This window comes from Chelonia mydas, chromosome 6 (genome assembly GCF_015237465.2).
Source record: "Chelonia mydas isolate rCheMyd1 chromosome 6, rCheMyd1.pri.v2, whole genome shotgun sequence".
In the NCBI taxonomy this organism is placed as follows: Eukaryota; Metazoa; Chordata; order Testudines; family Cheloniidae; genus Chelonia; species Chelonia mydas.
The window spans coordinates 11419045-11435303 of record NC_051246.2 but is presented as its reverse complement, the minus strand read 5'-3'; the positions used below and the strand labels follow the sequence as shown (position 1 = coordinate 11435303).

At 44.5% G+C, this 16259-nt stretch overlaps 1 protein-coding gene across 1 annotated transcript in view; it reads left to right on the top strand.

The window, feature by feature from the left end:
* LOC119566266 overlaps window positions 1–16259 on the top strand; it is a 1129280-nt gene that overhangs the window by 1056329 nt on the left and 56692 nt on the right. The window contains exon 14 of the mRNA XM_043548405.1: window positions 9700–9749. Within this exon, the coding sequence (XP_043404340.1) occupies window positions 9700–9749 (50 nt within the window). The remainder of the gene's footprint in view (window positions 1–9699; window positions 9750–16259) is intronic.

The following is a 16259-nucleotide window of genomic DNA, read 5'->3' as shown; positions in this document are numbered from 1 at the left end:
TGAATGTGGCCAAACTGAGGGCTGCCATGAATCTCTGAGGCGAGAAAATTCGCCAATAAGTGCAGGACCCACCAAGGCAGAGGAGGAACTTTGTCACAATGCACACATACAAAATGGGAAATGACTGTCTGGGAAGGAGTACTGCGGAAAGGGATCTAGGGGTCATAATGGACCACAAGCTAAATATGAGTCAACAGTGTAACAGGGTTGCAAAAAAAAGCAAACAACATTCTGGGATGTATTAGTAGGAGTGTTGTAAGCAAGACAGGAGAAGTAATTCTTCTGCTCTACTCCGTGCTGATGAAGCCTCAACTGGAGTATTGTGTCCAGTTCTGGGCACCACATTTCAGGAAGGATGAAGACAAATTGGAGAGAATCCAGAGAACAGCAACAAAAATGTTTAAAGGTCTAGAAAACATGGCCTATGAGAGAAGATTGAAAGAACTGGGTTTGGTTAGTCTGGAAAAGAGAAGACTGAAAAGGGACATGATAACAGTTTTTAAGTACCTAAAAGGTTGTTACAAGGAGGAGGGAGAAAAATTATTCTCCCTAACCTCTGATGATAGGATAAGAAGCAATGGGCTCAAATTGCAGCAAGGGCGGTTTAGGTTGGACATTAGGAAAAACTTCCTAACTGTCAGGGTGGTTAGACACTGGAATAAATTGCCTAGGGAGGTTGTGGAATCTCCATCATTGGATATCTTTAAGGGCAGGTTAGACAGACACCTGTCAGGGATGTTCTAGATGGTGTTGGTCCTGCCATGAGTGCAGGGGACTGGACTTGATGACTTCTCGAGGTCCCTTCCAGTTCTATGATTCTATGAAATAGACCGGGGTCGGCAACCTTTCAGAAGTGGTGTGCCAGGTCTTCATTTATTCACTATAATTTAAGGTTTCGCATGCCAGTAATACATTTTAACATTTTTAGAAGGTCTCTCTCTATGTCTATAATATATAACTAAACTATTGTTGTATGTAAAGTAAATAAGGTTTTTAAAATGTTTAAGAAGCTTCATTTAAAATTAAATTAAAATGTAGATTTTATCAGTTTAGTGTGATCCTTGCCCTTGCTTTTCCTTGCTGAGTTTTCCAATGTCTGGCACGTATTTGGATACTTTTAGCTACACACAGGCTTCTGAGTGATCAGTTGTTAACCAGCTCCGAGAGGGACAGAGGACAGATTTCATGTGTGAAAATACCTGTTCACACAGGTATGTGGATCCAAAAGCTGAAAGCATTGCAAACGCAATTTTCTTTCAAACAGTTAAATTTCACTGGCAGGGATTGTCCAGCAGGTCAGAATAGAGGCCCCATGATCTCTCTCGGTAGCTTCAAGTGTACTCTGCAGCTCTCAAACTTTGATGCCCACAATTCTGAGCTTTTTAACTGAATGAGCTTCATTTCTAATTCATCAACACCCATTCACTGAAATACAGACAAATCCAAGTCGCTTTTGTTGAACTTTTCAGATTTAATTAGAAAAGAAAACATTGGGCCGAATCACTGGAAATCCTGAAATCTGTCAGAAAATTCTGATTCAAGTTCTTGCATGTACTTTCCAGTCTCATCGACGCTGACAGTGCAATGTGTTGATAGCTCTTTTATGTGTGGAAGTAGCGGAAAGTCGAAGTTCAAATATACCGAGAAAAACTGCTAGTTTTACAACAAGTGCCTTCCAGGCTTCATAAAGATCCAGAACTGTTTGCCCTGCACCCTGGAGACAGAGGTTGAGTTCGTTTAGATGAGCGGTGATGTCAGTTAGAAACATGAGCTTACACAGCCATTTGTCATCATCCAGTTCGTGGTAGTTTTGTGCTTTTTCTGACAAAAAGGCCTTGATTGCATCAAAACCTTGCCATGACATAGCCACCGAATGTTGCTGTGAAGTGGAATGTCATTATAAGCACTGTCCATCTCTTCTAGCAGTGCTTGAAACTGTCCGTGAGTCAAAGCAGATCAAGCAACAAGGAAATTCACAATTCGCACCACTGTATTCATCACATTATTAAGATCTGAATTAGAAATTTTAGCACACAGGTTATCTTGATGGATGATACAGTGAAATTTGACAGTCAGGCAGCCTATTTGATCTTCAAATAACTTTACAAATCCCTTCTGTTTTCTGACCATAGCAGGAGCACCATATGTTGTCACACAAAATATTTTTCTGATGTCAAGTCCTCAATCTTCAAAATCGTTTACAAAACTTTCCACTATATTTTCCCCCTTTCTTTGCAGGGTTTTAGGCAACAAAGTTCCTCTTGGATTTCATCAGAAGCACAATATCTTGCAACAACTGCCAAACGAGAAACATCGTTTTTATCCACGCTCTCATCAATTGCAACACTAAACACTGCTGTCTCTTTTAATGCAGTCGCCTACTGTCAAGGTTCCTTCCCCACTCTGAACTCTAGGGTACAGATGTAGGGACCTGCATGAAAGACCCCCTAAGCTTATTTTTACCAGCTTAGGTTAAAACTTCCCCAAGGTACAAACTATTTTACCTTGTCCTTGGACCCTATGCTGCCACCACCAAAGTGTTAAAGAACAGGGAAAGAGCCCACTTGGAGACGTCTTTCCCCCCAAAATATCCCCCCAAGCCCTACACCCCCTTTCCTGGGGAAGGCTTGATAAAAATCCTCACCAATTTTGTATAGGTGAACACAGACCCAAACCCTTGGATCTTAAGAACAATGAAAAAGCAATCAGGTTCTTAAAAGACGAATTTTAATTAAAGAAAAGGTAAAGAATCACCTCTGTAAATCAGGATGGTAAATACCTTACAGGGTAATTAGATTAAAACATGGAGATTTCCTCTAGGCAAAACCTTAAGTTACAAAAAGACACAAAAACAGGAATATACATTCCCTTCAGTACAGATTAATTACCAGCCATTTAAACAAAAGAAATCTAACACATTTCTAGTTAGATTGCTTACTAACTTTTTACAGAGTTCTGAGCTGCATTCCTGATCTCTTCCCAGCAAAAGCATCACACAGACAGACAACCCTTTGTTCCCCCCCACCCTCCAGCTTTGAAAGTATCTTGTCTCCTCATTGGTCATTGTGGTCAGGTGCCAGCGAGGTTATCCTAGCTTCTTAACCCTTTACAGGTGAAAGGGTTTGCCTCTGGCCAGGAGGGATTTTATAGCACTGTAAACAGAAAGGTGGTTATCCTTCCCTTTATATTTATGACACCTACTTTTTCGTTAATGTTGTCTGCCATTTCATTCATGCGTCTCTCAACTGTTCTGGCAGAGACAGGCAGTTCTTTTACTCTACATACGATCGTATCTTTATTTGGCAAATCATTGAACAAAACCTCCGAACTGCTGAGAAAAACTTATTTTATATATTCCCCATCTGTAAACGGCCTTTCCGTTTTTGCAGTGCACTGTGCAATTTTGTATCTTCCTTCTGGAGCTTGATTTTTACAGTTAAGCATTTAAAACACTGCTTTGCTTCCCATATCCTGCTACTGCCTTTTTGATTGATTCAGTCTTGTCTGCTTCATCAAGAAGGTTTTTCTCATGCTTTGTTTCAAAATGTCGTCAAACACTTGATGTGCAACAAACAACACTTTCACAACGGAAAGCACAAACAGCACGATCCTTCTTTTTAATAAATCCAATGTGTCTGTCAAGAAGGCTGAAATGAACGGACATCTAACTTTGCTTTCTTAGGAGCTGGCATTTTGTTAAATGTACCCCTCAACTCACAGCAGAAAAAAAAATCGCAGCAGACGGCACGCACAATGTCAAACGCAGTGCACTATTCCACATAGTGTGGTATAAGAAGCAAATCAGGACTTAAAAATATCCCCGTGGCACTGGAACAATTTTTAAGGTGGGGGTGCTGAGCTGCGCCCCCTCTTGCCCCTGTCTGCACCCATCACTGCCCCAGATTGGAGCCACTGGGCCACAGCTGGGGGTGGCCTGCAGAGTGCCAGGCCGAGACAGGAGCAGAGCCCTAGGCCAGTGGCTGGAATCACAGGCCAGCAGTGGCTGCTGAGCGGGGCCGGCTGCCAGGAGACTGGCTGGCAAGGGGCAGCCGGCCGGTATCCCAGCCTGGCAGCAGGCTGAGCGAGGCCAGCAACTAGGACCCTGGGCCAGTGGCTAGGACCCCCAGACCCGCAGCGGGCTGAGTGGGGCTGGTGGCCGGGACTCCAGGCCGACAGTGGAGCCTCCAGGGCTGGCGGACGGGACCCCAACTGGCAGGGGGCCCGTGGCCGGAACCACAGGCCAGCAGTGGGCTGAGCCGGGCTGGCGGACGGAACCCAAGCCGGCAGCAGAGTGCCACTGAAAATCAAGCTCTTGTGCCGCCTTCCGCACGCTTGCCATAGGTTGCTGACCCCTGAACTAGACAATACCCTGGATGCTGTAGCAGGTTCAATCTGATTTGAATAGGTATTGGCAAGTGGAAGCGGATCCAAACAGCAGGGGAAAAGCTGCTTTCATAGCAGGACAAGGCCTGTGGCAATTTAAAGTGATGGCTTTTAGCTTGTGCAATGCACCTGTCACATCCTGAGAGGCTAAGGGAGAGGGTATTACGTGGCTTATGTATTATGTGGCCTTTCTCAGCCTGTCTGTTATACTTAGATGATATCCTGGTGCTTGCTAAAACCATTGAACAGGAACTGAGCATTTACAAATGGTCTGTGATAAGCCCAAAGCTTCCAATTGAAGTTGAACCCCCTGAAATGTCAGTGCTTTCAAAGAGGTAATTTACTTTGGGCTCACGAGCAGTGAGGAGGGAATTTCCACTGAGAACAATACATTTGAGGGTAAACAGGAACTGACCACCTCCCCAGACACTCTCAGTGTTGTAGAACTCCACTCCTGTTAAAGAAGGTTCATTTGTGGGTTTGCCAATATTGCAAAACCACTGCCTAGGTTGTGTGAGAAAGGGAAGCCATGTCAGTGGTCAGCAGAGTGTGATTTAACATTTCCTATTTGAAAAAGGCTCTTGTGGCTGCTTCTGCTTTGATCTGTCCGTGTTTCAAAACCCCTTTCATACTGGACACAGATTCTAGGGCTTACAGATGGGGCAGTATCATAAGCAAAGATTGACTTCTGTATTTGGGGGGGCAGAGTTCTGTATGGGGGGGGGCAGAGGACTTAATAAGTGTAGCTTTGACTTTGGATGCCCCCCCCACCCCCCAGGACAACCAGGAGTTTGCCCAGCTGCGCACTGAGCGGTGCTGAGGGGACTCAGCTGCTGTGGGCAGATCCTATAGGCACCACTGCGGAGTGGGGAGAGACTCTGGTAGACTCTGGAGTGCTGTGATAAAAGCTCCTGCAGCTGCCCCTCCCCTTTTCTCTCCAAACTGTGTTCCCCCCCACCCCAACCCCGCCAGCAAAGTAACTGTGGCAGCTGCAGCCTAGCACAGAAAGGGCACTCTGCTGCAGCATGAGCCTCCTGCTGCTTGCACCAAGACCAGTGTACAGTTTGGTGGAGCAATGCTCACCCATGCCCCCCAGTCTCCACCTATGGGCAGTACTGACACAGGAATTGAGGAAGTGGTGGCTTATTACTGCAAAAATCTAAGATCTTTGGAAGAAATTATTACATTACCAGAACTGCTGGCATTGACTGTATCTATAGAACATTGTCATCATTATCTCCATGGAGGAACTTTATGGTCAGGGCAGAGCATGTTTCCATTCAGGCTCCAGTGGCTTAACACTCCCAGGGGATCCAGGCACACACAGGCTTGGATTCCCCTCTCAGCAATCCTAGTGAGTGTGACGAGGTGGCACTTACTGGGTTCTGTGACACCAGACCCACTGGAAAAGGAGGTTCTGCGGTTATGTCATAATTTTAACACTTGGACATTTTGCAAAATGAGAAAGTTTCTACTGGTGAAATGCAGCTGGATGTAGAAACTTGGTGCATGCAATGTGAAGCTTGTATTGAAAGACGTGTCCCCCTATGACAGGGGCAGCCCTTTTGCAATGATATCTCATGGGGGCACCAGTGGGGTGACTTGCTGTTGATGTACTTGGGGCTCTGCTTGCACAGAGGCTGGCAATCAATACTTGCTGGTAGCTATGGACTACTTCACAGAATGGCCTGAGGCTTACCCAGGAAGGAACTGAGAGGCTGTGACAGTAGCAGAGGTTCTAGTGAATGAATTCTTCACTAGATTTGGTGTCCCAAGTGAGTTACACAAGCGATCAAGGGAGAAACTTTGAATCCAAAGAGTATCTTAGGAAGCAGTGACTCTGAAACAGATTTGGGGTTGTGGTGAATAATCAGTTCAACAGGAACTCCCACTGCGATGCTGTGGCCAAAGGGGCTAATGGGATCTTGGATGTATACACAGGGGAATCTCAAGTAGGAGTAGGGAGCTTATATTACCTCTGCATTTGGCACTGGTGCAACTGCTGCTGGAATCCTGTGTATAGTTCAGGAATCCACAATTCAAGAGGATGTTGATAGATTTGAAAGGGTTGAGAGAATAATTGCAGGGATTGGAAAACCTGCCTTAGAGTGATAGATTCAGCTCCTCCAGTTTGTTTAGCTTAACATAGAGAAGATTAGGGGTAACTTCATAACAGTTTATAAGGACTTACATGGGAGATGAGGAGGAGGAGGAGGAAGGAATGACAAAAAATGGTAATGGGCTCTTCAATCTAGTAGACGAAGGATATAACAAGATCCAATGCTGGAAGTTGAAACTAGAAAAATTCAGACTGGAAATAAGGTACAAATTTTTGAGTGAGAATAATGAACTGTTGGAACAATTTACCAAGAGCTGTGGTAGATACTGGCAATTTTTAAATTAGGATTGGATGATTTTCTAAAAGATCTGCTCTAGTTCTAAAAGGAATTAATTCAGGGACGTCCTATGGCCTGTGTTATACAGGAGGTCACGCTAGATAATCATAATGGTCCCTTCTGGCCTGAGAATTTATCAATCTATGAAAATTAAAAGACTCTGTGATGTAATATCATATGGGGAAACTTTTAAAAGAAGGAACCTGGTCTGTTTCCACAATCGTAGGAGAAAGAAGGGCAAGAGCCCGAAACTAGACTGACCTGTGTAACTGAAATAACATTATAAGATACGGTTTTTTTGAACGTGGCAAGGTCGAGCGTAAGCTTTACTTTCCGTTTAAGACAATGGGGTCGGTCATTACGGGTTGGGTCCCAGGACAAACCATCTTTCATTCAGGAAAAATGTAAGAAACAATCAAGCTCCTTTATGGAACCAAAATGCTCAAACAATAGCATTTTTTTTCCATAAGGAGCATCTGAGGAGGTCTCAGAGAATAGGATTTCACCTTCAGAAACTGACAATGTAGCTGTTGATAATGAAGCTGGAAGGGTTGTGGCAGAGATGAGTTCTCCAAATAGGTGGGTCTGTCTCAGCCAGCAGAACTCACAGAAACAATGGACGCTCCTCAGGGGTGTTATCAGGGATTTCCACACGGGTGGGTGGAAAGGAAATTGGGCAGGGATTAGAAAACTCCAAAGATTTTTGACAGAAAGACACTGTAAATAGTTAAGACTGTACCATTTGTAATTTGTTAGATTATTCTTTCTTTCTGTCTGGGATGGGTTGTTTAGGGAGTCACCTTTTAGGCCACTTGGGACGATGAGTGAAGCTGCTATGGCTGTGTGTGTATGTTGAGATGGGTTGGGTTAAACCTCCTGAAACTACTGGATATGTCTTTGGGCCAGCACCCCTAGAGTCTAAGGTTGCTCTACAGGCAGCCTGCCTCAGTTTTCCCCTTTAAAGGGGCTTCTGAAATAAACTCCACACTGGCTTTTGTCCAGTAATGCCCTTCTCCCAAGGTCTAATTCACTGACATAAGACAGAACACAAAATGCTGTCCTGGGGCTTCTCTTCTCCCCTGACTCTGCTCTCTGCAGCTCTTCCCTGCCTTGTCCGGCTACTCTCAGCCCTATGTGGCGGGAGTCTTTTCTTATCCCCATGGAGTCTGCTCCCTTTCCATCCAATGCCACTGCTCCTTGGGGTCTGGTCTTATCAACAAAACAGTTCAAAATACCATCTCTCTAGTCCATCCATTTACCCTCTTTTCAGGGCTCCTCCCAGGCCTTTCCTTTGTCGTCTCACTCCCCAGTCCCAGGTTTCTCTGCTGGAGCCTTTCACTTCCAGCAGCCTCGGTGCTTCATTCTAGTCTCCCTAAGCATCCCGGCCCTACACACCCTTCCACAGTTTCCTGCTGTTCCTGTAGAGGAATCACCTGTTCAGCGCTCAGCTGTGTCTAGGTAATAATTAGTTTGGCTGGCCCCAGGCTTATAGCCATTAAAGGGACAAGTCACCCTGTTACAGGGTGTAACAGCCGCCCTTATTTAGAAAAAATGCAAGAAAACAGTAAAGCTCCTTCACGGAATCACGAGTCTGAAAAAACTCTTCACCCATAAGACAGGGACATTCAAACAAGTGTTGCCAGAGGGGGTTTGCTGGGTATGGTTTTGGTGTTCATGTGTGTGTGTGAGAGAGAGGAAACCGTAAGAAACACCACAAAAACAGACACAGATAAGGAGCAGAAAGCCAAGGACAGCCTGAGCGAGTACTGGGAACATGGCCCTGGGGAAAGGTTAAAAAGAGAGAGAGCTTTTGGGGCTGAGTGCTGGATGAAAGAGGCTTAGAACTGAGCAAAGAATTTCCCCTGTTTGATTCCTCCTGTGTTCAGGAAAATGGGACTTTGTACATTCTTTGTAAATAAACAGGATCACATCAATGAAACCTGGCTCCATCATCAGTTTTGAGTCAAAGGGGGCTAACAATGGTTTTATTTGAAATGTTCTAAAATCCCCCTCTAAAGTGCAGGAACTTGCACCTGGTGTTTCCAAGTGTTCTGGAAGGAACCCGAGAGCCTCTTTTTTTTTCTCCTTTCGCCTCCTCGGAGTTCCTCACAGCCTCTCCACTTCTGCTGGCTAGCTCAGAGCCTGCATCTGCTACCTCTCAGGCACCAACCCAGTGTAATCTGGGCCATCATGTACAGTGTGTAAAGTCCCTGGCAGCGACAACAGTAAAACTGATGGGAAGTTTTGCTGTCCTCTTTCTGTGGGTGCTGGGAGGGTCTGGGAGCAGTCGGTGGCCTGCTCCACTAAGGAACATTTCCTGGTGGATGGGATGTGAGTGTTGAATTGTTCACCTCCCAAAAACCACAGTGGGGGAGCAGCCCAGCCTGCTCCCATCAGCAGCATGGGAGGGAATGGATCAGCAGCTGCCACTGAAATGTCCTCAAGGGAGGAGTGGAGTTAAAATGCCACTCTCTAAAACACAGCTAAAGTGAGTAATTTGAAATCAGGAGCTGTTAATGGGTGAGGGAAAGTTGGGCTTCCTAGTGGGGTGATCTTTTAACCCACCCCCACAACGGAGCTTGTGTTGCTCAGAAGGACGTCTTCCTTTCACATTGTCATGAAGGGCATGTGCAGTCAGAATCTTCTACCTTTCTTCTTCTTCCCTGCCCAAATAGACAGAGCTAACTTCCTCCATTCCCCAGCCCTCCCAAAGTATAGATGGGCTACATGGATTATGATTATGGTGCTGAGAAACAGACAGATTTATATTCATGGGTTCTAAACGTTCTACACACCCAGAAATCACACACAGCTGCATATCAGCCCATTCACCCATCACTTGTGAATACATGAGAGAGCTTGTCACAGTTACAAATAATGTATGAATAAAACATATTCTCTATTTTTCTATGTTTTTCAGATCTACAATACTCAGAACAAAATGAATACTGCGGACTGGAGTACTTGGAGGTAAGTCTGCACAAAGAAACACGGGGTTCAACGTCTCTATAGTTCCCTGTGCTCTTTTTAAAGAATATTTATTATTCCCAGAGAAAACATAAGATAGAGCATAGCATTCAAAGCAGAAGGGACCATTAGAGCATCTAGTCTGACCTCCTGTACAACACAGGCCACAACATCATCCAGCCACCTCCACAGCAAGCCCAACAACCGGTATTAGACCAGATCAGACTGTTTTTGTCAGAGGCTGGGAGTGGGCGACAGGGGATGGATCACTTGATGATTATCTGTTCTGTTCATTCCCTCCGGGGCACTTGGCATTGGCCACTGTTGGAAGAGAGGATACTGAGCTAGATGAACCTTTGGTTCTGACCCAGTATGGCCATTCTTGTGAGACTAGACTATTCTGTGCAACAGACAAAGGACAGAGGAACTTAGGTGCACCAGTGCCTGAGGTCCATGTAGTGGCAGGGAACTGATAGGAGAGAGATACCAGATGATCCCAGCAGGCATAAATGCTCCACACTGCAGAGGAAGGCAGAAGAAACCCAAGGACCCTGCCAATCTGAGCTGAGGGAAAATTCCTTCCCAACCCCACAGATGTGATCAGGCAGACCCTGATCATGTGAGCAGAACCAGCCAGCCAAGAACCTGAGAAGGAGAATTCTCAGAACCACCTCAGAGCACCGGCTCACCCCACCAGTGTCTAATCTCAGCTGTGGCCATTTCTGATGCTTCAGAGGAAGGAGATCAAACACAAAAAAACACCCCACCCACAAGCAAATCCCAGAACACACTGTGGGTAAAATTCCCTTCCTGACCCCTGCAGGTGACCGGCTGGAACCCTGAAGTGGAGATTTCAGGAACATAAGACATGAGCTGGAAGGGATTGCAGAGCTGCTGAGCCCTGTGCCCAAGCACCACAGGCAACCCCATCCTACAATGCCACTCCTAAATCTACAAGCTCCTCTTTGCAACTCCCGCTGGGGGCTGTTCCAGAACCTCACCTCTGATGGTTAGAAACCTCCTTCTAATTTCCAGCCTGAATTGATTCATGTCCAGTTTCTATCCATTTGTTCTTGTGCCAGCCTTGTCCTTTAGCTTCAATAGTCCTTCTCCCTCCCTGGTGTTTACCCCCGTCGTGTATTTATAGAGAGCAATAGATCCTCCCCTCCCCCCGCAGCCTTTGTTTTACCAGACTAAACAAGCCCAGTCTTCCAGTCTACTCTTGTAAGATAAGCCCTCCCTTCTTCCCCTGATCATCCTAGTAGCCCTTCTCTGCACCTGGTCCACTCTGAATCATCTTTCTTGAGTGTGGGTGCTCAGAATTGTACACAGTATTTCAGCTGGGTCTTATACAATGGCATAATACTTCCCTGTCTCTATTGAAAATGCTCGGCCAATACATCCTAGGATCTCGTTTGCCTTTTCACAGCCACATCACATTGGTGACTCCTAGTTATCCTGTGATCAACCCACATATCCAGGTCCTTCTCCTCCTCTGTAGTTTCCAGCTGATGGCTGCCCCAACTTATAGCAGATATTCTTGTTATAGTCCTTAATTGCATGACTTTGCACTTTGTGCCATAAATTTCTCCAATTTTTGTCATTCCAGTCATCAAGGTCATCCAGATCTTCCTGTATAATATCCTGATCTCCTTTGCATTGATGATGTTTCCCCAATTTGTGTCATCAGGAAACTTAATAGTACACTCCTACTTTTTGTACCAAGGTCATAATGAAATTAATGACTGATCCCTGAGGAACTCCACTAATAACCTCCCTAGCCCAATAGTTCTCCTTTCAGCACAACCCCTTGTCTTGCCCTCTTTAGCCAGTTCCTGACCCACTTTACAATTCCTGTACTAATCCCATAATTTCTCATGTGATACCATGTAGCAAAGTGGCCATCTGTAACGATACTGGTTCTGGCGGGACCCAACTGAAGTGCCAATTCAGGACAAATTGCTTCAAGCAGGGCAGTTACAGCCCCAAGGCTGGGTTTTTCCACTTCTAAGGCAAGCAAACCAGCCAGACAGAGAGGACTTTGGTTTTACCCACTGGCTAACCACAAGTCACACAGCAATTCCCCTTAGACACTCCAGTTCCCGTATCACCACCATGCCCTCGTTATGGGATGAATGGTTATGAAAACAATACCCCAGTAAAAGAAAAAAAGATTCTCCTTTATCCCAAAGGACCAAGCCCCAGACCCAGGTCATATATTAAATCAGATCTTACCACAAATCACGCTGTTGCCAATCCTTTAGAATCTAAAATCTAAAGGCTTATTCATAAAAGGAAAAAGATATAGATGAGAGCAAGAATTGGTTAAATGGAATCAATACATAAAGGCAAAGTTCTTGGTTCAGGCTTGCAGCAGTGATGGAATAAACTGCAGGTTCAAATCAAGTCTCTGAGCACATCCACAGCTAGGATGGGTCTTTCTAGTCCTTTGTATAGAGCTTCAGTTTGTAGCGAAGTCCCTCCAGAGGTATGAAAGCAGGATTGAGACAAGATGGAGGTGAGGCATCAGCCTTTTTATAGTCTCTTGCCATGTGGTCTTTGCTTTCTTTGTCCCAAGGGACACTCTATCCAGCACGTGGCATAGAAAAAACTTAGGTTCGTCCAGAGGCAGGTCCTGCATACCTTGCTGAGTCACAAGGATATCTGCCTTCTCTCAATGGGTCAGTTGTATAGCTGATGGTCCTTAATGGGCCATCAAGAAGGCTAGGCAGAGCTGACACCAACTTGTCTGCGGTGTCACCCAGAAGCATAGCATACAGACAGTGTCGAGCCAATATTCAACTTCAACTACAAAAATGATGCATAATTATAACCAGCAAATCATAACCTTCCCATAGATACCTCACACGACAGCCTTTGTACAATATTTGCTGCAAATATATAACAGTGGTTGCAACAGCAATCTATATGGTTTACAGATTCTGTCAATAACATCACACCATCACATCATGCACCCCCTAGTGGCTGGATGTGGTGTTGCTGCTGCTGTGGCTCAGTTTCCCTCCTTTGTTTTTTGGCCTATTCGGCTGTCGGTAGTGGCCTGACTCTCAGCCAAGACCTCTTCAAGGAAACTGACCCTCCTGAGGTCACAGAGTCCTTTAACTAGTCCAACAGAATCTTAAATGTAACTAAATCTTCAGCCCCAGTTGGGCTCAGCGGCTGCCCATGTCTCCCCCAGGCAAGCCTCTGCATATAAACAACATCCTCACATCTGTCCTCAGGTTCGGGCCTCTATCCACCACAGTCTAGGGCTGGCACAGTTCTTCGCCTTCCCAAAGGTTCAGACAGCCAACGTCCCTCAGTGGCTCCTGAGCTTCCCTAAGGCTTCAGGCTCATCTCAGGAGCAGACTGTGCTTCTCTGCCCATCTAGTCGTATTAGCCTTCTATCAGGCCTCTTCCCAGAGAGAGCAAACTCATGTATTCTCTCATTGGGGCTCTTCCCCCCAGCTGATCTTCCTCTCTCTTTAAACCCCTTCCCCTGCCATGCATCCCCATGTGCAAGCAATGAGATTACCAGCTCTTGCAGGCTCCATTAACCCTTTTGCTGCCTGTTTAGGGGTTTAAAACCCCATCACAACATATTAAATACTTTACTGAAGGCCAAATATATAAAATCTCTTGCATCATCCTTATCTAAAAAATTAATTGTCTTCTCAAAATAAAGATCTTGGATTAGTCTGGCATGATCACCTTTGGAAAACTCATGCTTCCTTTCAGCTAATTTTAATACTTCTGGCCTTTAATTATTTTTTCCTTCAAACTTTGTTCTAAAGCCTTATATATTATTGAGGTCAAACTAACAGGACTGTAATGGCCTGGACCACTTCCCCCACCCCCCACACTTTCTTAAATGCAGGTACAACATTAGCCAGTCTCCAGTTGCACAGTACCACCTTGCCAATTTGATAGGTTTATTAAAAATCCTTGCTACTGGACGTGCAATTCCTGGCCAGTTTTTCAGTATTCTGAGGTGAAGGCTGTCCAGTCCCCGTTTCCCCCTCCCCAGCCCCCCGACTTGAGAACATTAAGGTCTGTGAGTTTGCTTCCACCTCAGATGTTATTTCCATTTCTATACACTCATTCCCATCAGCTGTCCTCTTTCATGCACACTTCTGCATTATCATCCTTACTGAAAACTGAAGAAGAAAAGTATCATTTAGCTTTGGGGCCATACCTAGATTAACTTTATTCTCTACCCATCCAAACTGCATATTAGCAAACCTCATCCTTCCCTTTTCTCCTTTTGATTATATAACTAAAAATCCTCAACTATTTATTTTAATTTCCTTTGCAAGTTCTAATTCAGCTTGACTTTGGCAATTCTCCCTTTATCCCTACATTTTTCCATCCTCCTTTGCTGAACAGTCCCCCTCCATTCCTGTAGGTGCTCCATTTACTCCCATATCCTTTTTGAGGTTGTTATTCATCCAGTTAGGTCTGAGTCCTTCCCTGCAAGGCTTTCCCCTTGCTTGCGATGTAAATTCAGATAGCTTTTGCATCTTGATTTAAGAAATTCCAAGCCTCCTCCATATTAAGTCCTTGAGGTCTTCAATCCAGTGGACTTCTCTAATTCCCTTTAACGTCCCAAAGTCTTCCCTTTCGAAACAGAAAACCATAGTTTCCCACCTGTTTTTTGATTATCCTCCATTTACTTTAAACTGAATCAATTTGTGATCACTTGATCCAAGTTATTTTCTATGACCAGCTCTTCTATGACGTCCTCACTACTTACCAAAACTAAATCTAAAACAGCATCATCTCTTGTTGGGTCGGTGTCTAGTTGGTGAAAAACATCTGTCAATGATCACATCCAGATTAACGGGCCCAACCATTATTAATAGCATTTATTTTCCAATCTAGATCTGGGAAGCTAGTCTCCCACAATGAACACGTTTTTGGCTTTATTTCTCTAATAATATTCAAGAGATTTCGCTCCATCCATATCTGACTCTGGGTGTCTGTAGCAGACCCTAACACTACCCAACAGAATCTCTTACAGTCCTTTCCTCAGTTTGACCCAAACTGATTCGGTTTTATCCATGCTACCACTTCATATTTCTTTACTGTCTGGCTGCATCAATAATGCCGCCCCTAACCTCACTATCTTTATCTTTATTTCTCTCTCTCTAAACAGCATAAACCCTTCCCTACCTGTATTCTGAGTCGTGATTGCTATTCCATCAAGTTTCTGTGATCCCTTACATATTCAGTTTCACATCCTGCACCAATAGTTCAGGTTTCCCCATTTTATTCTAGCTTTGTGCCTGCTAGAGTAAAAGAAATGTCTATTATCAAATATTGTTCCCCATGGGGGTACTTATAAGACTGCAATCAAGTCACCCTTAATCATCTCTTTGTTAAACTAAGGAGACTGAGCTCCTTGAGTTTATGACAATAAGGCAGGTTTTCTAATCCTTTATCATTCTTGTGGCTCTTCTCTGAACTTTCTGCAGTTTGTTTTCTGATCTGTTGATTGTGTACAAATCATATTGATGACTTAAGATTTCCCAATTAATACTCTGAGATTTGGTAAGTTCTTGGAATTACCGTTCAGTTGGAACCCACAATGTACATGGTAGCCACAATCACACTTAGGAAAAGCTTATGAATTTGCGATATTTATTAATACTTAGCACAATCACAAACACTAACCCAGCAAGGTAGACAGAGATTTAGAAAGAGGGGGATCCATAATATACTCACGCCATCCCTTGCAAAAAAGAGCTGAAGTGTTACTGAATTGTCTCATCATCAGACTCACCATCATCTCCAGTGGTCAACATCCTGGGCATCTCCCAAGGCACGCAGGCCTGGATTCAGCTTTTATAATGTGTTACGCTGGCACCACTATGCTAATGCATATTCATTTCAGCCCCTTTTCCTGTCTATATTTCCTCATCCTACTAAATTTGGCGTAGCCTTTGCCCATAGGTTACTAGTCCTTTCCTCCAAGTTCATTAGCATGTATGTCAATTAGTTCCCATGTATCTTGTCTTCTGATGTTCCTCATTTTAAAATATCTCAAGCTGGTATGAACTGCACTTGTGGTGCCTGTCAGCAGTTTAGGTGTTACAGCATTCGGTCTTGTGATGCTTATGATCTAGGTTACGCCTGATTGGCTGCTTATGCTAAAGCTTCTGGGGCCTTATGCCTTGTTTGGCTAAAATATGTCTTACCTAGCAAATACCTATACCTATTGGCTAATTATTAACATACTTCTTGAATTGTGGATACCAGAACTGGACACGTATTCCAGAGCAGTCATAACAGTGCTAAATAAAAGTAAAATAACATCTCCACTCCTATTCGAGATTCCCCTTTATGCATCCAAGGTTCACATGTCCCTTTTGCCACAGCATCACGCTGAGAGCTATGTCAGCTCATTATCCATGACCCCAGATCTTTTTCAGTCAGGCCTCCAGAATAGAGTCTTCCATCATGTAAGGTGACATACATTCTTTATTCCTCGATGGATACATTTATATTTCGGTA